The sequence below is a fragment of the Capricornis sumatraensis genome, chromosome 3 (genome assembly GCF_032405125.1).
Source record: "Capricornis sumatraensis isolate serow.1 chromosome 3, serow.2, whole genome shotgun sequence".
NCBI lineage: Eukaryota > Metazoa > Chordata > Mammalia > Artiodactyla > Bovidae > Capricornis > Capricornis sumatraensis.
In genome coordinates, this window is record NC_091071.1 from 135,915,714 (window position 1) to 135,940,569 (window position 24,856).

Below are 24,856 nucleotides of genomic sequence, written 5' to 3' on the forward strand. Positions count from 1 at the left end.
GTTTTAAACTGGCTGCGGTTACCATCACAGAATGACTGCCAGCAGAAACTGAGGCTGCATGCTTGCTTGTGCATATTCAGAGAAAGAGAGTGCTTCTACCTATAGTCCTTGTTGGTAGACATTTCTTCATGGATCTCTTGTGAATACAGACAGTGGATGCCTTTGTGATGAACTGTCTTTTTGAGGATGCATGTATAGTAAACAGCTTGAGGAGATAGAGATCATATCTCCCTCCAGACTAAAAGGCAGGTTTGTTTTACTGCCCAGGTCAGGAAGATCCCCTGGAGAGGGAAATGGCAATCCACTCCAGCACTGTTGCCTGGAAGATCCCATGGACGGAGGAGCCTGATAGGCTATAGTCCATGGGGTCGCAGAGTCAGACACGACTGAGCAACATATGTATGTATGTATGTATGTGATAAAGACAATATCTCCCTCCACGGCAGTGTTCAGGCACCTTTACTACCCAGGGTAAAAGATTTGGATTCCTTTTGCTTGGGGCCACTCTCTTGTAATGCAGCCATTGTGTGTGCAGGCATCATCTCCTATTCATTTCTCACCATGAAATTAGTTTGGGAAACAGGGCAAATCCTGATATTCTGCTGCTGCTGCTGCTAAATCACATCAGTCGTGTCCGACTGTGTGCAACCCCATAGACAGCAGCCCACCAGGCTCCCCCGTCCCTGGGATTCTCCAGGCAAGAACACTGGAGTGGGTCGCCATTTCCTTCTCCAATGCATGAAAATGAAAAGCGAAAGTGAAGTCGCTCAGTCATGTCCTACTCTTTACAACCCCGTGGACTGTAACCTGCCAGGCTCCTCCGTCCATGGGATTCTCCAGGCAAGAGTACTGGAGTGGGTTGCCATTGCCTTCTCTGCCTGATATTCTGGTTATTGCTAATGCTGTAGATCATTGTTTCTGATCCAGGAGTCTCATTCTTCTGCCTGTGTCTGTGAAACTATGGTAAACTAACTTGTTAGCTTGAAGGTTTGGTAGTATCCAAGCCCTTTCACGGTTCTTTACAGTTACTGTATAGAAGTTCTGACATTGCACTAATAAAGCTATACCTGACCTGAATGAATCCATGCTACAAATACAATGACGAGTTGACTGAGAGATGAGTTCCCTGAACCAGTCACTGTGGCAAGGGGTTGGATATTCTGTTTGGCTTATATCTTTTAGGACCTGAGTTGGAACTCGAGATGGAATCATCCCCCTCTTCTTGCAGACTATAAGAAGGAGTAGAGTGGATGTTGGGATGATTAATTATCAACCTTTTAACTTTTCTGTATATTCCATGGGTTACTTTTATAATTTATTTTTAAAAACAACTTTAAGAAGAGCCAAAGAACTTTGCTATCACTAAATATCTGCTCTATTTTACTATTTTTCTCCAGGTTTGTGCAGTGGCATCTGCTAAGCTAAACACCCTTCTTCAGACCAAAGTGATTGAAAATCAGGATGAAGCATGTTACATTTTAGGGAAGCTGGAACATGTTCTAAGTCAGTCAATCAAGGAACAGACTGAAATATATTCATTTCTGATTCCCCTTGTCCGTACCCTAGTTTCTAAAATTTATGAGCTTCTCTTCATGAACTTGCATCTACCTTCTTTACCTTTGACTAATGGTAGCGCTTCATTTTTTGAAGATTTTCAAGAATATTGCAGTTCAAATGAATGGCAAGTTTACATTGAAAAATATGTAAGTTTTATCTTTATTGAGTGAGGTTTTTTCTACTAAAGTATCATTTTTATGGAAGCATATAGTAAATTTTGTGTATATATATTTTTTATAAGATTGTACCTTATATGAAGAAATATGAAACCCATACATTTTATGATGGTCATGAGAGCATGGCACTTTATTGGAAGGATTGTTATGAAGCCTTAATGGTGAATATGCATAAGCGAGACCGAGAAGGGGGAGAAAGCAAGCTCAAGTTTCAGGTAAAAATTATTAAATGTTTTAATATTTAGTTTTTTATGTTGATTTCAAGCAGTTAATGTTCAAATGAGAATAATAACAAGCCTGAACTTTGAAAACAAACAGTATTTCTTACTGTTTGTCAGAAAAGTATTTCAGAATTAGAAGAAAAGAACTGATAAGTAGCAATTTAAAAATTTATATCAAAATGTTCTATGCACAGTGATTATGTAAAATGTCTATTAAGCTGAGAAGGTATCTCTAAGGAGGCTGAGTATATACCAGTGCTTAGAGGGTAATTTATAACACAAAGTACTTATACTAAAAAAGAAGAAAGACCTCAAATTAATAAGTTCATTCCATCCTAAGAAACTTGAAAAAGTAAGCTAATCTACTGTTATTTTTTTTCGCCTGTGCTGCACCTTTTGTAGAATCTCAGTTACCCCACCAGGGACTGAATCCCTGCCATCACAGTGAAAGCACCGAGTCCTAACCACTGGACCGGCAAGGAATTCCCTACATTAGTTTTTAAATAAGAAATTATTAAAGAGCATAAAATAATGAAAATGAAATCAGAAAAGCAATAGAGAAAGCCAATGAAACCAAAATCTGCTTCTTCAAAATATCAATAAAATTGATAGACTTGTAGCCAAATTGAGGTAGGGGGAAAGGGGGAAACAGTACTCCTACCAGAAATTAATCACCACTGACCTCACAGACATCAACATGCTAATTGGATTATTGCAGCCAATCTGTGCACATAAATTAGATGCTTTAAATGTAATTGATCAGTTTCTTCACAAATACAAATTTCCAAAAATAATTCAATAATAAATAGATAACCTGGCTTGTCCTCTATCTCTTAAAGAAATTGAATTTATAGTTAAATAGCTTCCCTTGTGGCTCATCTGGTAAAGAATCTGCCAGCAATGCAGGAGACCTGGGTTTGATCCCTGGGTTGGGAAGATCCCCTGGAGAAGGGAATGGGTATCCACTCCAGTATTTTGGCCTGGAGAATTCCATGGACTGTATAGTCCATGCAGTCGCAAAGAACTGGACACGGCTGAGCAACTTTCACTTCACTTCCCTTCACCTTCCAAAACAGAAAACTCTAGACCCAGATGGCTTCACTGGCAAATTTAACAAATATTTAATAGAGAAATTAGACCAGTTCTTTGGAGTCTGTTTAGAAAATAGAAAAGTGGCATAACTTTCCACCTTGTTATATAATGGCAATATTACCCTCATATTGAAACCATACAAAAACAGTATAAGAAAACTGAAGACAGTATCTCTTTTGGAACATAGATATAAACTAAATCTAGCAGTGTATAATAAAATAACATCACAACCAGAATAGTTTATCTTATATGCAAGGCTGATTCAATATTTTATAATCATTTGATAATCAGTCATATTAATAAACTTATCGAAAAAAGATGCATGATCATATCAGTAGATGCAGCATTGGCAAAATTCATCATCCATTTATGATCAAAGTTTTCAGCAAACTAGGAATAGAAGGGAAGACCCAAATCTCTACAAAAATCCTACAACTAGCTTCATATTTAATGATGAAAAACTGAGTGCTTTGCCCATTAAGGGTGGAATGTTCACTTTCATGCTTCTTTGTATTGAACTGTGAGATGTAGCAAATTCAGTAAGAATAGAAAAAGAAATAAAAGACATATTGGGAAAGAAGAAATAAAACTATTTACAGATCACATGATTATCTGTGATCAATATACAGAATTTAATCATATTTCTATACAGTAGCAATGAACAATTGGAAACTGAAATTAAAAAAAAAATACTATTTACAGTAAGACTAAAAAGAATGAGGTACTTAGATACCAGTCTAACAAAATATGTACAGAATATATATACTAAAAACTGTAAAACACAGATGAAACAAAGAAGATCAAATAAAGTAAAGCTTTATTTCATAACTTAAGTGTAAAAAGAAACATTTGTAATCCACTACTACTGACATTTTGCTGTGTTATCTTTCCTGTATTTTTATATATATATAATGGTTTAAGTGAAATGATAGTTTCATTTGCTGCTACTTCAACTTAAAATGTGTCATGAGTATTTTCCCATGCCATTATATGGCTAATATTTCATAATGTTATTTATTAGAAAATTTAAACTTATTTCCTGGTTTTAGATCTAATTTATGAGTTTTTTCTTTATTATGGATAGTACTGATCATCTCTCTAGTCATATTTTTGTGTTTATCCAGAATGACTTCCCTCGAATAAGTGGAATTACTGGTATGTAGCAATCATGATAATAATTATTATTATACTTCCCTCATAGAAGTTCTACCAGTTATTATTCCAACCTTTCTTTTCTCTGTAATTTTACCCTTGGCTTCTAGAAAAACCTAATTTATGTGCTCGAATATCCTCATGTGCTCAAACTGCAAAGCTGTGAAATTGATGTTTAATTATATGGAATTCTCATGACTTCTTCAGTTGTCACAGCAATGATCTGTTTTAAATATTTGAAAACATTGTATCCCAAATCATTGATATCTTATAAATCTAGCAGTAATTACAGTAATGATTATAATAATAAGTAATTTATTGAAAGCTTGCTACTTTTCTAGCACTATATTAAGCACATGACAATTATTGTCAACCTCAACTTACAGGCGATGATACTGAGCCTCAGAGAATTAAGTAGGTAAGATTTGTACTGAGGTCTAGCTCCAAAGCTTGTATTCTCAACCGATTAGTACAGTATTAACTCGTTTGAAGATGTCTGGTAGGGACTTCCCTGATGGTTCAGTGGTTTAGACTCTGTGCTTCCACTGCACAGGCTCAGGATTGATACCACATGGAAACTAAAATCACCCAAGTTGCATAGCGTTACCAAAAAAAAATAAGTAAAAGATGTCTTTTAAATCCGTATCTTTAACCATTCATTTTAATGTAATTCACTGTTGATTTGTTTGAAACAAGTTGAATATTATTTTAGTTCCTAATATTTCTTAATTAATCAATGTCAGTGTGAAGTAGGTAAACCAGGCTTCCGTGCTCATTCGGTCAGTTGTGTCCAACTCTTTGCAACCAACCCCATGGACTGCCAGGCTCCTCTGTCCATAGGATTTTCCAGGCAAGAATACTGGAATGGGTTGCCATTTCTTCCTCCAGGAGATCTTCCCCACCCCGGGATCAAACCCATGTCTCCTGTATTGGCAGGCAGATTCTTTACCACTCCACCACCTGGGAAGTCCTAAACCAGGCTTACCTCTTACCTTTCTGAAAACTTTAGAATTTTAATTTCAGGGTTTAGAGTTATACCTTGGTAGAACTTATTACCAGAATCTTATTTTATCCTGAAAACTGGAATAGGTATATGAATTCATTTGCTAGAGAGGATGCTATTCTGAGAGAAGCACTCCTAAATGATGGAATTTTTCATTGTGAGAGATTTACTCCTACAGGTCTCTTTTGTCTTTAGCACTGCCTTTCAGGCCATCAGTAGTAGTGTGGAATGTGGTCCTCTTCCTTTTACTTTGTTTGACTTGAGTCAGATTCCAAATGCCTTATAAATCAAAAGATCCCCAAAGAAAATCATTTTACTTGATGGGATACAGTTAATAATTCTAAGTCTTAAATAATCTGATTTTGAGGCACTACAGTTTTGAAGTTCTTCACATATTTATTGTTGGCTTGTTATTTTCTTATATTAAAGAAATAAGTATTATAGCTATAGTCATATTAATGATTCTAATGGAATAAGAAAATCCTGTTGGTTGCCAGCTTCTTTCTTTTCATTTTATGATTTTATTGAGTCAGATTTCTAGAATTATGACATTCAAATTTAAACATGCCTCTCAATACATGATTCGGTACTCTTATTTATTGCTCTTTCTTTCAGGAGTTTTTTGTGGAGCCATTTAATCGAAAAGCACGCCAGGAGAACTTGAGGTATAATAACATGCTGAAACAACTTAGCAGTCAGCAGTTAGCCACTCTGAGACGCTGGAAGGCAGTAAAGCTTTATCTTACATGTGAAAGGGGACCTTGGGCTAAAAGGTAGGATTAGCTGTCATTCATTAAATGCCCTCTTCTTTACAACTCTGATCTATAACTTCATGAACCTCTCCAATCCAATTTTTACAAGATTGCTTTTAATTAATTTGCTTGTCTTTTATGAATTATAGCTTTGTGTAAGTGTAGAGCTTTGTGTTTATATGTTTTTCACTGTGGAGTTGTTTCCTTTACTCTTACCCTTTAACGTAGAATTTGTTTTGAATCCATTTACTTCTGTCTTCCTGACACTATCTCTTTGAGCTAGGGTTAGTGATGCTGTGTGTTTAAATATTTTACTATTTCTTTACTTGATCAGTCATTTTTGTTTTGCTGAATTATATTACACACACATTTTTAACAGCCCTTTTTTATTCTAGTAAAACACACAATACAAAATTTTCTCTTTTAACTGCTTTAAAATGTATAATTTAGTGACCATAAGTACATTTCTAATGTTGTGTAATCAGCTTGAGATGAGAGCACTGTCCAGCTTGAGAACCTTTTCATCACCTGAAAAAGAAACCCTGGAACCAGTAATAGTCACTGCCTATTAACTCTTCCCCTGATCCCTGGTAACTGCTTGTCTGCTTTCTGTCGCTATGGATTTACCTATTCTGGGTATTTCATATAAGTGAAATCATACAATAGGTGGCCTTTTGTGGCACTTCTTTCACTTAGCATAGTGTTTTCATTTTGTGGTAACATGTGTTAGTACTTTCTTTCCTTTTTATGACTGAATAATATTCCATTGTATGAAATGGATAATGGATATTTGGGTTGTTTTCTTTGGGCTGTTGTGAATAGTGGGCTTCCCAGTGGCTCAGTGGTAAAGAATCTGCCTGCCAGTGCAGGAGCCACTGGGGATACAGGTTCGATTCCTGGGTTGGGAAGATCCCCTGGAGGAGAAAATGGTAACCCACTGCAGTATTCTTGCCAGAATAATCCCATGGACCGAGAAGCCTGGTGGGCTCTAGTCTATGGGGTTGCAGAGAGTTAGACACGAGTGAGCACACACATGTTGTGAATAGTATTGCTTTTGTAAACATTTGTGATCAAGTGTATGCTTCAATTCCTGTTTCTAGTTTTCTTGGTCGTATACCTGCAGATAGCATTGCTATGGTAATTCTGTATTTAACTTACTGAAGAATTGCATAACAGTTCTTCATAGCAGCTGCCCCATTCTTATCAATCGTGCTTGAAGGTTCCAGTTTCTCTGCAACCTTACTATAATACTTGTCTTCTAAAAAAAATTTTTTATTATGGTCATCTATTGGTTATACAGTGGTATTTTATGATTTTGTTGCATTTCCCTAATGACTAATGACATTAGTATCTTTTCATATACTTATTGATCGTCTGTATATGTTCTTTAGAGAAATGTGTAAGTCCTTTATTTTTTGTGCTTTGTCCATTTTTAACTTGGATTGTTTGACTTTTTGTGGTTGAATTGTAAGAGTTCCTTTTATTTTCTCAATAATAGGCCTTTATTGGATATATTGTCTATAAATATATAGGTTGTCTTTTCACTTTCCTGATAAGTGGCCTTTGGTGCACAAAGACTTGAAGGTTAAGTCAAGCTTATCTGTTTCTTTTGTTGCTTATGTTATTGATATTGTATTTAAGAAACCATTTTCAAATCCGAAGTCATGAAGATTTACTCCTATGTTTCCCTTAAGAGCTTTAACTCATGTTTAGATCTTTGATCCATTTGTAATTATATTATCTTTATTTGTAGTAAAATTATTATTTTATTTTGAAAACTGTATTTGGAATAAACTCATATATAGCTAGTTAAGAAACTCCTTGTAACAGTGAAAGAGTAAAATATATCAAGCTATAAGTCTGAAGATTTCTGTTCAAATCTTATTTGTGATGTCTGTAAGCTCCATGGCATCTTAGGCAAGTAATTTAGCCTGTCTTAGATTCCTTAGCTATAAACTGTTGATATGCATACTAACATTGGGTTTTTTCCTCAGGATTGTTTGGGTCAAATGAGATATGAATGTGAAAGCTTTTATAAAATGATGCCAAAGAAACGTAAAATATATGTTACTTTTTTACTCTGTTTCGATCAGCTGACCTTTTGTAATTTTAAGCTAAAATAATTTTATTTGTTTACTTATGAATATTCATAGGAAACAAAATCCAATTCACTGGAAACTAGCTAATGTAGAAAATTATTCCCGCATGAGACTTAAGTTGGTGCCAAATTATAACTTCAAAACCCATGAAGAAGCTAGTGCTTTGAGAGATAATCTAGGTGAGTTCCGATGGCTATTTAATTATCTGTTGAAGATAAAGAGAGTGGTGGTAGGGGTTGGTAATTGTTTTTATTAATTGTTTGAAAATTGTTTATTCTTGAGAGAAGGTGATGTTTTATAATTGATATTTAAATGGCTGTCTATGTTGCCTATGTCAAATCTTAGTCAAATCTAAAATGACTTCCAATTTCAGTTGATTTTTGCAGTTTTTCAAAGAAAAATATAAACTCATAAAATTATACAGCAGTTGGTGTGAAATGTGTTGTCTCTGTATCCATTATGGTATAGTAAAATACAGTACTTTAACCTGAGCCTTTTGCCTCCTAAAACTGAGGCTAATCTTAAATATATCTTGAACTCTTAGCAACTCTTTAGGTCTTTCTTTTAGATGGGTCAATCCCTTTGTTCTAGAAGAAAAAAAAAGTGTTTAAAAATATGTAACCTAGCAATATATCAAAACAGATTTTAAAGAGTGTCTGTAATTCTTTAGGAAGCCCTTCCTTTATAAGCCCTTCCTTATGAGACTTCCCTGGTGGCTCAGATGGTAAAGCATCTGCTCACAATGCAGGAAACTCAGGTTCGACCCCTGGGTTGGGAAGATCCCCTGGAGAAGGAAATGGCAACCCACTCCGGTACTCTCTCCTGGAAAATCCCATGGACAGAGAAGCCTGGTAGCTACAGTCTATGGGGTCGCATAGAGTCCCACACGACAGAGTGACTTCACTTTCACTTTCCTTTATACCCATCTGACTTGACAGATCCTTTTCTTTTTGAAGAAGGGTCTCTGAAATACCCCAAAATATTGAGTCATGCGTATACTAAATTGTAGTTATTTTACCCAAGCTAGTTGTGCATCTTGTGTTTAATGACTAAGTTATAGATAAAATGAGTACCAATTTTTAAATCTTATTTTTTAAAAATTGCCATAATAAATTGGCCCATCCAGTAAGTGCCATAAAAATAAGAGAGCTATCATGCCTGCCATTTCAAATCTTACATTCTGAAATAAATGAGACTCAGTAAGTTTCCTTAATGTAAAATAATGGCCTTTTCCCTCGTACAAACACTAACTTTGAGATTCTCTTATATAGGAATGGTCACTTGCATACAAGCTTGTCTTCCTGTTTGTGTCCTGAGACTATTATACTTTTCTACCTCTTGAAATTTTATACTTGTCACTCAGAAGACATCTTTTGGTGAATGACTTCAATTTAGTAACATTTAAGGAATAGTATTCTCTATTTTTCTTCATTATTGTCAGGAAATTCCTTGTCCCTTTCCTCTCCTTCTTCATCCCTCTTAACACATGTACATAGATATAATTTTGTTTCATCTTCTTGGTCGCAGTTGTTTTAAGTTCAGGAAGACCAGTGTCCTTTCTGTTTCTCCATCTCTTTCTCTCTTTACCTAGTTTTCAAAATTATCCCAGGTATAATGGTGATAATAAAATTGTACAGAAGTAAGAAATCTTACATTTCAAAGTGAAATTGGTAATAGTAGAAAACCAGTGGTATCAGTCTCTAAAACTTTTAAAGTTCCCTGAAGCTTACTCCATAATTACCTGCAGAGTGTTTTACCTACTCCATATGTTTGTCTCTAGGTATTTTCATCAATATTATTCTATTTATATCAGATTATCTAGACTTGTATGTGATCAAAGCAGATTTATAAAGGAAAAATGCAACTGTACATTAGGTTAATTCATTTTATGTTTCAGCAAGGATACCATTTGAGAAATTGAGTGGTTCTGTCATCTTTATAATGTTTTGTTTTTTAGCATGAATTATTTTTCTAAATATGAAATGTCTATATTCATAGTTAAACATATGAATTTTTTCCAGTCCTGTCTATAAATTATGCGTATATTTTCATTATTACTCTTATGCCACTCAGATAATTCAGAGGTAAATATACAGCAAGGATAGCTACCATTTATTTTATGTATAATGTGGTGTATCTCCATTTCACAGTTACAGAAACATAAGTTCAAAGGGATCATGTGGTTAATAAATGGAATTTGAATTTAGGTTTACCACTTCACAACCCATGTTCTTTCCATTGCACTAGCCTAGCCTTCTTACATAATGCATAGTTCATTACATTTGTGGCATATATATGTATCAGAATTATCTATTCTTTGTACTCCAGAAAGGAACACTTCAGAATGGCCTATGTATTATCTTGCAGTTAACAATAATTTTTCACATTCTTTCATAATATTTCTATAGTACAAATGTGCAGTAAGGATAATTCTGTTGAATTAATGTAGTGAGAATAACTCTTACTTACTGGCATGCTTTGGGTCTCTTAAGAGTCGGACACGACTGAGCGACTTCACTTTCACTTTTCACTTTCATGCATTGGAGAAGGAAATGGCAACCCACTCCAGTGTTCTTGCCTGGAGAATCCCAGGGACGGGGGAGCCTGGTGGGCCGCCATCTATGGGGTCGCACAGAGTCGGACACGACTGAAGCGACTTAGCAGCAGCAGCAGCAGCAGAAGTAAATATGGTTAAAGAGGTTACTTGGCCTATTTCTGAAACATAAGTAATACCATCGTTAAAAACAAGTACCATTTTAAAAACATTTGTTCCTTTTGTTATGTGTATAAAGTTAGTTAAGTTGCTCAGTTGTGTCTGACTCTTTGCGACCCCATGGACTGTAGCCCACCAGGCTCCTCCATCCATGGGATTCTCCAGGCAAGAGTACTGGAGTGGGTTGCTATTTCCTTACGTGTATAATAATTTTAAAAAATCAGTTAAGCAGCATAGATACTTCTAACTTATGTATATAACAGCTTTTCTGTAGTAAATCACTTTTTTATGCTAGAAAATTTCAAGCACCTTCTTATAATACACATTATTATCATATAATTAACAGTTGAAATTACAGAAGGACTCTGATATGATTTTTCTACTTTGTGTTTAACAGATATTTTATGTTTAAACAGGTATCCAACACTCACAGCCTTCCAGTGATTCATTGCTTCTGGAAGTGGTGAAACAAGTAAAAGTTAGTGATATGGAGGAGGATAAATTAGATCTTCCTGAAGAGGAAATAACAGCCAGAGTAAATATGTATGTATCAGTACTTGAGAGAATTTAAAATTACTTTATTCTGAGAAATGGGATTGTAAAATTGTGGAAAATAGTTGCTTGAAATTGTAATACTATACATTTCTATGATCCAATAGTTAGTACTATATCAACTGTTAGGAGTCTATCAGTGTCAACTGAAACCATTGAAGGCTTCTTAGAACTGGGTTAATTTGGAGCTGGAGCTTGAGATTAGAAAATATTTTGAGCTGAATGATAATAAAAACATTACCAAATTTATAGATACTACTGAGGTGTTTAGATGGTAAGTACAGGACGAAATATAAGCTCTTAAGCGAAAGGAAGAAATTATTATAAAGATAAAAGCAGAACTCCATGAAAGAGAAAACCAAACAACAAAAAGAAAAAGTAAAAAAAAATGGTCATTAAAAATCAGATAGTTCAGTTCAGTTCAGTCGCTCAGTTGTGTCTGACTCTTTGTGACCCCATGAATCGCAGCACGCCAAGCCTCCCTGTCAATAAACCTCTAGTTAGACTATTTAGGTAGTAAAGACAGCATAAATTACCAGTATCAGGAGTGAAAGAGGAGAGGACATTACAGATATTAAAATGATTAAAAAGAAATACATTAAAATAATTAAAAGGAAATGACAACTTTATGCCAATAAATTTGACAATTTAAATGAAATGGATAAATTCCTTGAAAAATATAACTTATCAGACCTCTACCAGGAAAAATATATATCCTGAATAACCTTGATGCTGCTGTTACTTCAGTTGTGTCCGACTCTGTGCGACCCCATAGATGGCAGCCCACCAGGCTCCCCCATCCCTGGGATTCTCCAGGCAAGAACACTGGAGTAGGTTGCCTTTTCCTTCTCCAATGCATGAAGGTGAAAAGTGAAAGTGAAGACGCTCAGTCGTATCCTACTCTTAGCGACCCCATGGACAGCAGCCTACCAGGCTCCTCTGTTCATGGGATTTTCCAGGCGAAAGTACTGGAGTGGGTTGCCATTGCCTTCTCCGTGAATAGCCTTAGATATACTTAAAATTTTTGAATTTGTAGTTTAAAAACTTCCCCTGTGCTTTGTTGCTCAGTTGTATCCAACTCTTTGTGACCCTGTGGACTGTAGCCCACCAGGCTCCGCTGTCCATGGGGATTCTATAGGCAAGAATACTGGAGTCAGTTGCCATGCCCATGTCCAAGAGATCTTCCCAACCCAGGCATCAAACCCAGGTCTCCCGCATTGCAGGCAGATTCTTTCTCATCTGAACTACCAGGGAAGCCCAAAAACTTCCCCTAAGCAAATGTAAAACATTTTCATTTTTCATGTCTCCTTTGTTTTATTACCATAATATTAAACCTTTTTATATTTTAAGCCCAACAGCACAGCTTATGCTATTACTGTTTTATGCACTTGTCTTAAAATCAATTGAGAATAAAAAGCTATGTAATTATGTTTTCCTTTATATTCTTTTATATTTGCCTGCATAATTACCTACCTATACACCTTATTTCTTGGTGTACATTTGTATTACCATCTGGTGCATTTCCTTTAAGCCTGAAGGACTCTCTTCAGTATTTCTTATAAGGAATGTCTGTAAGCCACAGATTATCTTGGTCTTTTGTCATCTGTGGGGGTTTTAAATTTGTCTTCATTTTTGGCTGCTTTTTAAAAAACTGAGGTTTTTTAATCTATTCACAGAGTTGTGCAGCATCACTACTATCTAGTCCAAGAATGTTTCCATCACTCCAAAAGCAGGTCTCCTACTTTTCAGTTCAGTTCAGTTCAGTCGCTTAGTCGTGCCCGACTCTGCGAGCCCATGAACCACAGCATGCCAGGCCTCCCTGTCCATCACCAACTCCCAGAGTCCACCCAAACCCATGTCCATCGAGTCAGTGATGCCATCCAACCATCTCATCCTCTGTTGTCCCCTTCTCCTCCTGCGCTCAATCTTTCCCAGCATCAGAGCCTTTTCAAATGAGTCAGCTCTTCGCATCAGGTGGCCAAAGTATTGGAGTTTCAGCTTCAACATCAGTCCTTCCAATGAACACCCAGGACTGATCTCCTTTAGGACGGACTAGTTGGATCTCCTTACAGTCCAAGGGACTCTCAAGAGTCTTCTCCAACACCACAGTTCAAAAGCATTAATTCTTCGGCGCTCACCTTTCTTTATAGTCCAACTGTCACATCCATACATGACCACTGGAAAAACCATAGCCTTGACTAGACGGACCTTTGTTGGCAACATAATGTCTCTGCTTTAGTACTCAGTCCCAATTTTCCCTCCCTGCATCCTCTAGCAATGGCTTATTGACTTTCTTTTAGTATGGATTTGCCTGTTTTCAACATTTCACATATTTCATATAATATGTTGCCTTTCAGTATAGGTAGGTGGCTCAGGCGGTAAAGAATTTTCCTGCGATGCAGAAGACTCGGATTCAGTCACTGGGATGGAAAGATCCCCTGGAGAAGGGAATGGCTACCCACTCCAGTATTCTTACCTGGAGAATTCCATGGACAGAGGAGCCTGGGAGGCTACAGTCCCTGGGGTCACAAAGAGTCAGACATGACTGAGCGACTAACATTTTTACTTTTTTCCATAATATTTCTAGTATTTATCCAGGTCATTGCATCTAACAATATTTTTTTTTTTGGCTAAATAGTATTCCATTATATGAATATATTATTTTTGTTTATCTGTTCATCAGTTGATGGACATTTCTGTAGTTTCTGTTTTTTTAATGATTATGAATAATACTGCCTTGAATATTCATGTATACATTTTTGTATCAACTCATGTTTTCAGTTATTTTGAGTATAAAAAAACTTAGATTTGCTGATCATGTGCTAATTATATGTTTAACCTTTTGAGGAATTATGAAACAGTTTTCAGAATGACTTTGCCATTTTATATTTCAGCAATGTTTGAAAGTTCTGATTTTCATATTAGATTCTCCAATCCATTCAGTCATCTGTTATTCTCTCTTTCTTAAAAGTTAAATTAATTTATATATTATTTTTGGCTATTCTGTATCTTTGTTGCTGTGCAGGCTTTTTTCTAGTTGCATTGTGTGGGGGCTGCTTTCTAGTTGTGGTGCACAGGCTCCTCTTTGCAGTGGCTTCTTTTATTGCAGAGCATGGGCTGTAGAGCACGAGAGCTTCAGTAGTTGTGGCATGCGGACTCAGTTGCAGTTCCCAGGCTCCATACCACAGGCTCAGTAGTTGTGGCACATGGGCTTAATGCTCTGCAGCATGTGGGATCTTCCTGGGTCAGAAATTGAACACATATCTTCTGCATTAGCAGGCAGATTCTTTACCACTGAGCCACCCAGGAAACCCTTTCTGTTGTCTTTGTAAAATTTATTATATCATTCTAGAAGGTGGTGGGCTTCCCTGGCTCAGATGGTAAAGTGTCTGCTTGCAATGTGGGAGACCCGGCTTTGATCTCTGGGTCAAGAAGATCCCCTGGAGAAGGAAATGGCAACCCACTCCAGTATTCTTGCTTGGGAAATCCCATGTACAGAGGAGTATGACAGGCTATAGTCCATGAGGTCTCAAAGAGTTGGACACAACTGAGCAACTTCATTTTCAGAAGGTGGTATCTAGTGGTTTTAATTTGCAGTTCCCTAATGACTAGTGATGCTGAGCATCTTTTCATATGTTTCTTGGCCATTTATATGTCTTTTTTGGAGAAATGTTTATGAAGATCTTTTCTGTACTTTTTAATTGGGTTGTCTTTTTGTTACTGAGTTGTTTTGTTACTGAGTTATAAGGGTTCTTTGTATATTTTAGCAACAAGTCCTTTATTAAATATAGGATTTACAAAAATGTTCTTTCCATTAAATTGGGTTTTTCACTTTTTTGTTGATATTTTTAATTTTGATGAATTTCCTTTTATCTATTTTTTTCCTAAAAGTTTTATATTTTATCTCTTTGTTATGTCTTTGATCCATTTTGTGTTAATTTTTGTATGTGGTATGATGTAGATATCTGTTAATTCTTTTGCATGTGATTCTAATTGTCTGAGTTGCTTTCTCTTTGATGAGTAATTTTGCTGGTTATAGAATTCTCGGTTGACAATTTATATACTGTATTGTGCTTTAAAGTTATTCTTTTTGTCCTAGCTTTTATCACCTTGACTTTCAGTCCATGTATGGATATCTTCATGTTTGTCCTGCTTCGAGTTCACTGAGCTTCTTGGATGTGTAGATTAAATTCTTTCATATTTGAGAAGTTGCTACCATTGTTTTTTCAAATATATCTTGGCCTTTTTCTCTATTCTCTCCTTCTGGGTCTCCATTTGCACTTACGTTGTTTTGCATGATAGAACCCTCTGAGGTTCTTTCATTCTGCTTCTTTTTTTCTTTGTATTCTCCAATTTGGACAGTTTCTTTTTGATCTGTCTTCAAGAGCTCTGCTTCTTTCTCCTACAGAAATACTGTTCAGTCTTTCTGGTGAATTTTTCATTTAGTTATTATATTTTTCAATTTCAGAATTTCTCATTTGGTTCCTTTTTATAAATATATGTATAATTACTATCTCTTTATTGTAATCTCTCTATGAATAGACATTATTACCATAATGCACTTTGGTTCTTTAAACATGGTTTTCTTTAGTTCTTTTCATGTATTTTTATGATAGCTGCCTTGATGTCTTTGTCTAAGCTGAACTTCTGAGGTCCTCCCTGAAATAGTTTCTTTTTACTTCTTTTGAGTTCATGGTCCATAGTTTCCTGTTTCTTGCTATGTCTCATAATCTTTGCGAAACCCATACATTAAAAAAAATTATATCCACTTTGGTTTCTGATCTCTCCCTTGTTTTTGGTTGTTGTTATTGTATTTTTGTTTGTCTAATGACTTTGGTAGATTAAGTCTGTAGAGTCTGTTTTACCTGTAGTGAATGCCATTGATGTCTGTACTTACTGGGTTTTTGTTTTGTTTTATTTTTAAAACTCTACTTGTTGGGGGTTGCCTCTGGATCAGCATAGCTTAGTGGTCAGCCAGTAATTTTTTTGTACTTGTGTTAAACTCCTTGATCAGTAATACTGCCACTCTTTGCCAGTGGATCTGTAAGTGGTTAGGGAATTCATTCAAATCTGGTGATTTACACATCTGCCCTGACTTTTACTATGATTGTAAAGCCTCACATTCAGCTAAGAATGAGTAGCTAAGTCTCAAGTTTATAATTTATTCTGAGCATCACTTTGTTTAGGTTATAAACAACATATGGCAAATATTTCTTCTGAAATTATTTTAATGTTACAAACTGACCAGTTTCAATAATATCTTTTGTTGGCAGTTCTTTATATAATTTTAATGATTTTAAAATATTTCCTTGATTATTTTTAGCAAACTGAGTAGACGTGTTTGTCTAGGGAGCTCTTTGATTTGGATAGATTTTTTTTGGTCAGCCTTTTAATGGGGTTTTATTTTCTTTCTTCAATGACTAGTGAATTCAATGGATGTCAGTCTCATTCATTTTCAAATAAAAAGCCAAAACTCCTTCTTTCATAGAATATAAATAAGCAACAGACTATGTACTGCCTTAAGTTACTTATTTCTCAATTTCATCACTGTGAACTTTAGAATTTGACTATTTAGGAAAACATTCTTAGTTTTTTTTGAGCTTAGCTTTAAGGATTGCAGTATTACCTGTTAGGTTGGTGAAATATGCAGTGGAATGTTTTTTGTAGAAAATTCAAGTACCCTTTCTTGGATAGTGATTTCACAGAAATGAGATTTGAATTTGAATATGATGCTCTTTTCCATTTACCCAGAATACATTGTTGGATCTTTTTTGTTTGTTTTTTCCCTTCAGTGATGAGAAAGAAGAACAGAATCAAAAAGAAAAATTGGTGTTATCAGAAGACTGTGAACTCATTACAATAATTGATGTAATTCCTGGCAGATTAGAAATCACTACTCAACACATTTACTTCTATGATGGCAGCATTGAAAAAGAAGATGGTGAGGAGTTCTGGGGGAATAATTTCTGTTGTTCAATAGTTAAGTATCCAGTTTATCAATCATTAATGAGAAGAAAACAATAAGATGGGCCTGTAAAATTGTAGTCTCTCATGTAAAAGGAGAAATGGAAAGTCAGTGTGGGTTTAAATTCATTATTCAACAATGTACTGAGGGGAATGCTTCTTTTTTATTATCAATCTTTTTTTAAAAGGTTTACCTAGTGGGGATTGCTATAAATTTAAGTTATAAATGCAATATTTTATTTATATGTACTCTTGTTCCTATAGGCTTTTCACCTAATCCTTTATCTGAAAATAAAGAGATATTTAAATCTAAGCTGCTAACAGAAAGAGAAAAGGGAAAATGTTTCTAAGATACAATATTCAGAGTTATTCTCTATTCCAATGGAAAGGAAGTAGAAAAAGCTATAGAATTTTAAAATAGTTTTAAATGCAATACATTTAACAGATGGTTTTTATCATATAGAGGTTGAATTCTTTTTCCCTAAATGCTATTCTTGTCAGGAAAAGGAGATATTTTCTGCATAGCATTTGTAACTTTATGTGGTCCACAGTCAAAAGATTTTTTTTTTGTTTTCAGGAGTAGGCTTTGATTTCAAGTGGCCTCACTCTCAAGTTCGAGAGATTCACCTACGACGGTACAACTTAAGGAGGTCAGCCCTTGAGATTTTTCATGTTGACCAATCCAACTACTTTCTCAATTTCAAAAAAGAGGTTTGTAAAAGGCTACTTTTCTTCTAGACTGTTAGCTTGAAATAATTTTCCAACTAGTAAGCTGCAATGAAACTTTATACTTTGCTCTTGCACTGAGTCAGAATATTAGAGAAAAAAGATACATACTTTGGGACTAAGCAACATATGAATTTTTGTTGGAATTTATGTTTGAGTGTTTGGAGGATATTTTATATACAGATAGATAAAGAATTGAGTAGAGTTTTGAGTGTCAGCAAATAGATGTCTCACATTGTAAAATACTATGGTGTATATATATATGATATAATTGGATTTATGAAATTAGATTGGGTTGAATTCCACAATAATGGAGTATGTGTAATCAGAAAAAAAAATAATGGAGCATGTAGTTCTTCTAGGAATAGCATAAATTCTTAAATAGTATAAGCAATTAAGAGATTGCCACTGAATTCAGGTTCCCTGGATCTAAAAGCATTCCACCACTAGCAGTGTTACCTTTGGCACATTACTTGCTCTCAGCCTTCCTTCTCTTTGGCATATACTTGAGGCCAGACTTGCATCACAGTTTGATAGCTTTCTTTTACCTTACCTAGCTTTCTCTCCATTTTCTTTCTCTGGTATCTCTCCTAATAAAATCCTTCATGTTCAATTCTGTCTTAACATTTGCTTCTCAGATTACCTGGATTCAGTTCAGTTCAGTTCAGTTGCTCAGTCGTTTCCAACTCTTTGCAACTCCATGGACTGCAGCACACCAGGCCTCCCTGTCTATCACCAACTTCCAGAGTTTACTCAAACTCATGTCCATTGAGTCAGTGATGCCATCCAGCCATCTCATCCTCTATTGTCCCCTTCTCCTCCTGCCTTCATTTTCCCCCAGCATCAGGGTCTATTCCAGTGAGTCAGTTCTTCACATTAGGTAGCCAAAGTATTGGAGTTTCAGCTTCAGCATCAGTCCTTCCAATGAATATTCAGGACTGATTTCCTTTAGGATTGTCTGGTTGGATCTCCTTGCTGTCCAAGGGACTCTCAAGGGTCTTCTCCAACACCACAGTTCAAGAGCATCAATTCTTTGGCACTCAGCTTTCTTTATAGTCTAATTCTCACACCCATATGTGAATACTGGAAAAACCATAGCTTTGACTAGATGAACCTTTGTTGGCAAAGTAATATCTCTACTTTTTAATATGCTGTCTAGGTTGGTCATAACTTTTCTTCCAAGGAGCAAGCGATTAGCAGAGTCAATAACTTCTTCCAAGAACCTGGATTAGCAGAGTCAATAACTAACTTTCTATTCGTTTGAGATCCAGGTATATTTATAAATGAAATCCAGGTATATTTATAAATGATTTGATTCAGAACTTTGAGGAACATTTTTATATTTTTACAAAAGGGTAATTTTTCACTATTAAAAATAAATATTCACCCATAGGAAAATACAATGTATGTGTTTTTTAGAAAGCTATTTTATGTAATTAAACTAAGCACACTCCTGTTGTATGTAGTGTTTTTGTTTTGTAATTTATTTTATTTGGCTGCACCAGATCTTAGTTGCAGCATGTGATCTCTTAGTTGTGGCATGTGGAATCTTGTTTCCTTACTGAGGATTGAATCTGGGCCCTCTACACTGGGAGCTCAGAGTCTTAGCCACTACACCACCAGGGAAGTGTCTTGTATATAGTCTTTAGAGCATATTTATATGTGGTACCTAATCTTCATAACAATCTTCAGATTAGATATGGAAAATTCCATTCCTTTTTTTATAGATGAGGAAGCTGAAGTTCAAAGATTAATTTCATTTCTTTACGTTTGCATAGCCCTGAACAATCCACAAAACTGTAAAGGGTAAGAGATTATTATATTGAACACACAAATGAGACTCAGTAAATTAATTGGTTTGTCCAGATGCTTAGTAAATGACAGAACTAGATTTGAACTGGAAGTGAGCTAGTTTTCTGATAAAATGTGTGATGATTGCTCTATTAATATACTGTGACATTCTAAAAAAAAATGTGTGTCATAAGTTTGCTAAGCCTAGTAAAATAAAGAAGTTAAAACCATAATCTTCTGTTTAAGTGAAATGTTCAGATTAGGCCAATCCATAGTGACAGAAAGTTTAGTGGTTGTCAGAGGACGAGAGGGAAATTGGAGAGTGAGGGCTCATAAGTATGTAGTTTCTTCTGAGGATGACATAAATGTCCCAGAGTTAGATGATGTGAATAGTTGCACAACTCTGTAAATATTTTTTTTTAAAAAAAGAGAAAAACCTCACTGAATTGTATACTTTAAAAGGGTGAATTTATGGTATGTGAATTATAGCTCAATAAATCTGGTAATAAAGCCATAATCCTGTTTTGTCTTATTCTATTTTTAACCCGTAAAGTGCTGTTTTTTAATAGGTTAGAAACAAAGTATATAGCAGACTGTTGTCGCTTCATTCTCCAAATAGTTATGGAACCAGATCACCCCAGGAGTTGTTCAAAGCATCAGGACTGACACAGGTAGGAAATTTTAAGTCACTGTTTGGTGTTAATTTTGTATCTTAGACTTTTGCCTACAAGTAAATCTTCCTTCTGACTATTTTATTTTGATCATACAACTGCTGTTCCATTCAGGTTGATCTTTTGAATTGTCTTTGAATCTTTCTGTTTCCCTCACACATAAGAGTACCCTGTCCTCCAGCTCCCATATCGTTCAGTTCATGGGCATATCTTATAACTTCTTTCATTATAATGTTCTTTAAAAAATAATAATGTGGAATTTTTCTTAATAATAAAAATCTGTGCACAAGAAAAAATGAAAAAATACGATACACCTTGGAATACAGGCAGAGGAAAGTTTCTCCTATCTTTCTATCTGTCAAAACTGACTAAAGCTTCCACGCATTTTATCCTCATATAATCCCAACATCTCTTGAATTTGCACTGTCAAAAGCCAAGGAAAGGCTCTTGTTTTTTGCTCTCTGGTGTCGTTAGTAGTCTCCTAATTAGGTTCTCTGCCTCCTGGCTCTCTCCTTCCTCCTACATATGTGTTAATCTTAATTTTTAAATGTTGCCCTTGTTTAAAAGCCATCAGCAATTTCTTCCTATTGTTTATGGAATAAGCTTTATTTAAAAGTACATTCCCTGCTTTCTGTGGTATAAACTTTATTCATTAAAGTACTGATTCCTCAATTTGGCACATAAATATTATTGTACTTTCTATATAGATAGATTCATTTCTCACCATTTCTGCATGTCTTTTGTTTAAGGCACACAGTAATCTTTAAGGTGTATGTTAATCTGTCTTCAAAAAAAAATGTTTGAGTATACTCACACTGTGTAGAGTAACTAGTAGGCTAAATATAACAATTTGATAAAAAAAATAATAACTGATAAAAAATAATAACTTTCTTCAGAAAGTTTTGTATCTGTTATAGCAAAATCCCACCTAGCTTTACTGTATAAAGGAATTTTTCTGAGCAGAGATATAATAATATAATGTTATTTAAAATTTGTAGATCATTTAAGTACATTGAGATACTGATATTTTAATATTTATACTTAGGAAGATTTCAGTTAATGACAGAAATTTAAAATTTGGCCAGTCCTTCTAGCATTAAACATTTATATTCAAATAAAATATTTTTTAACTAAAGGAAAAACTTAATTATTATAGGAGATCTTTTAGACTGCAGTGTGAGAACTTTTTTTTCCTTTTCTGAAGACCAGTTTTTAAAAGGAAGTGAACTTAGGAGAAGTATGTTGATTTTTCTCCCTGTTAAATCTTTTTTAAAAAACTTAACTTCTTTTACCAGAAAGATGATATAGTGGATGCAAGATTATTTAGTACTATCAGTAATAGTTATTGATTTCTAAGAGATGTAGACTAATTTTTATTTTTTCTGTGCTATCTAGAAATGGGTAAACAGAGAGATATCAAATTTTGACTACCTCATTCAGTTAAATACAATGGCAGGACGAACCTATAATGACCTTGCACAGTATCCTGTGGTGAGTTTTATAAAAATCCTGTAAATATACACTTGCCTTTCAATTTTATTACATACAAACATATAAGTGGCTTATATCTAGTTTTTATTTTTAAAAAGATGTAAAAACTATTTTTGCCTTTCTATTTATTTCTTATTCTGCTATTTTCAAGAAGTATATAAGTATGAAGGACATTTTAAAAATGAAAGTCTTTTTTCTTTCACTTCATTGAGAATATTTCAATGGAATTATAGGAGATAATGCTTCTGGTTATCGAGCTAAAGATGAATAAACATTTGCAACAGGGAAAAAGTAAAGACTGTCCCTTTTTGTCTTTAGAAAAGTGTTTGATATTAATTATGGAGCTGGTAGCATCCCTTGGAAAGAATGTCTAAATTGTAAATTGTGGCTCTTTTAGTTCCCCTGGATTTTACAAGATTATACTTCAGAAGAGTTGGATCTTAATAACCCATCTGTATTTCGAGATCTTTCCAAACCAATTGGGGTAGTTAATGATAAAAATGCCAAAGCCATGAGAGAAAAGTAAGTGCCTTTCATCTGCTTTGATAGATATACCCATAGCAGTTTGAATCTGTATTGATTTCGCCTATGGCTAACCAAGTGTTACTTTTTAAAAAATGCACAACTATTGCTAATTAGAGTCTGATAATTCCTTCACTAAGTTTTCTTGAAAATGTTATCAGTTGTCTTTCAAATATCTTGACTATAGTCTGTGTCCCTTCGTTATCAAATTTAAATTAATGTTGTTTAGAATTTCTTTTCTCCTTGTAATAAGAGAGTGAAGTCATAAAAAGAAAAACAAATACCATATATTAATACATATGAAATCTAGAAAGGTGGTACAGATGAGCCTGTTCACAGGGCAGGAATAGAGATGCAGACATAGAGAACCGACTTGTGGACACCGGTGGGGAGGGGGTGGGGTGGGGTTGGGGTCGCAAAGTTTGGGATTAATTGAGAGCGTGGCACTGACATGTAAACAGAACCTTGTGTAGCATAGATAGCTAGTGGGAAGCTGCTCTATAGCACAAGGAGCCCAGCTCTGTGCTCTGTGATGACCTAGAGCAGTGGGATGGAGGGTTGGAGGGGAGGGAGGCTCAGCAGAGAGGGGATGTGTATATGTATAGCTGATTCACTTCGTCATACAGCAGAAACTAAAACAACGTTGAGAAACAATTATCTATCCAATTAAAAGATAAAAAGTATGTGTGCAAAGGTGGAATTCTTTATCCCTAGGTATTTTAGACTTAATAACCTACTAATCTAGCATTTACATCTGATGTACTATTTTGGTAGATACCAAATTAATAATGCTAATCTTTTCAGTAATAATGTGAATAAAAAACAGTGAAATATAAGAAAATTTAGAAAGTAACATTTGAAAGGAAAGAAAATATTTATAGTTGTATATATTTATGATCATCCTGTAAATGTCTCATAATTTTTTTAAATTCAAAACAAGTGACTGACAAGTAAAAGAATAATTTTAATTTTCCTTTTTCTCCATGTGAACTTATGGATAACTTCCAGGAATAAAGACAAAAGGTTTTGCAAATAAAAACTTAGTTGTAGATTTTTTTGAGAGTTGATAGTACATTTTTTTTTTCCTTTTTATTTGCAAATCTTCCATAAGACCTTTTTGCAGTATTTAATATTTGATTTACTAATGGAATTTTGTTGTATGTATATTAACCTCACTGCTGTTATTCAAACTATTAACACTGTTCCATAGGAAATATATTTCATATAGGTTAACTTATTTTGTAGATAATGGAAGATACAATTTAATTTATGTTTCAATAGTATATTTTTCTGCATAGGTACAAATGACTTTGGCCTAAAAAGTCTCTTTATTCTCCAAATATTAATGATTTCTATGTAAAAAGGAAATTGACCTTAGCTTGACAAATTGATTAGTATTTTGGTTTAAAATTTTAGTGTGTATTGCTTCCAAAAAACTGTTCATTCTTATTTAGATTTTATGCCCACTAACTCAGATGTCACCATTCAGAACAATTACATTATTAGTGATAGTGCTTGAAGAGTTATTATATATATGCCCTTTGCTAGTAACCTGACTTAGGCCCTCTTTCTGTTCCACTGTCTACTTTTTTAAATTTAGTTTTATTGGAGTAGAGTTGATTTACAGTGTTGTGTTAGTTTCAGGTGTACAACAACGTGATTCAGTAATACACACATACATTCATTCTTATTCAGATTTTTTCTCATATAGTTTATCACAGAATATTGAATAGGGTTCCTTGTGCTATAAACATCTATTTCCTTCTTCTACCTTTGAACTATTAGACATTCATTTTCACAATTCTTGACTGACCCTCTGTATTTTTTCCTATTACCTTGGCCATACTATGATGTCTAATTATCACATTCTTACAATAGCAGAAAAATAGAAATAACCTAACTATCTATAAATAAATAGTTAAATTGTTATATATTCTAAGATTTTGTAAAAATTTTTTCTTGAAGTGTAGTTGATTTACAGTGTTAGTTTCTGCTGTGCAGCAAAGTGAGTCACTTATTTATTTTGTAAGATGTTAGTAGAAAATTGTTAGATGAAAAAATAAGTTGTGGCCAATATACTAGGTGTAACAGTTTTATATTAAAATGTATTTTATATTAAAATATATATTAATTCATAATTGACAAATATTTGCCAGAATGTTATTATATATTATCTCTGGAAAGTACAATTGTAATTGATTTTAAATTTCTTTATTTTTGGTTCTCTGTGATTTCTAATCTATCTGTAGTGAAAATAATTATTGCATAATACAAAAGTATTCCAAACTCCACTATTAGTGCTCCTTTATTGTTCAGAAAGTATTAGTAATTTTTTTCATTTATTAATGTGATGTGATGATATGAATACATAGCC

The 24,856-nt window shown here is 34.5% G+C and overlaps 1 protein-coding gene across 1 annotated transcript in view; it reads left to right on the top strand.

Moving 5' to 3' along the window:
- NBEAL1 (neurobeachin like 1) overlaps window positions 1–24,856 on the top strand; it is a 131,408-nt gene that overhangs the window by 74,077 nt on the left and 32,475 nt on the right. Inside the window, exons 29-38 of the mRNA XM_068967677.1 lie at window positions 1,398–1,703; window positions 1,799–1,948; window positions 5,817–5,974; window positions 8,107–8,231; window positions 11,182–11,308; window positions 17,110–17,258; window positions 17,859–17,992; window positions 20,368–20,469; window positions 21,865–21,960; window positions 22,358–22,482. Of these exons, the coding sequence (XP_068823778.1) occupies window positions 1,398–1,703; window positions 1,799–1,948; window positions 5,817–5,974; window positions 8,107–8,231; window positions 11,182–11,308; window positions 17,110–17,258; window positions 17,859–17,992; window positions 20,368–20,469; window positions 21,865–21,960; window positions 22,358–22,482 (1,472 nt within the window). The remainder of the gene's footprint in view (window positions 1–1,397; window positions 1,704–1,798; window positions 1,949–5,816; window positions 5,975–8,106; window positions 8,232–11,181; window positions 11,309–17,109; window positions 17,259–17,858; window positions 17,993–20,367; window positions 20,470–21,864; window positions 21,961–22,357; window positions 22,483–24,856) is intronic.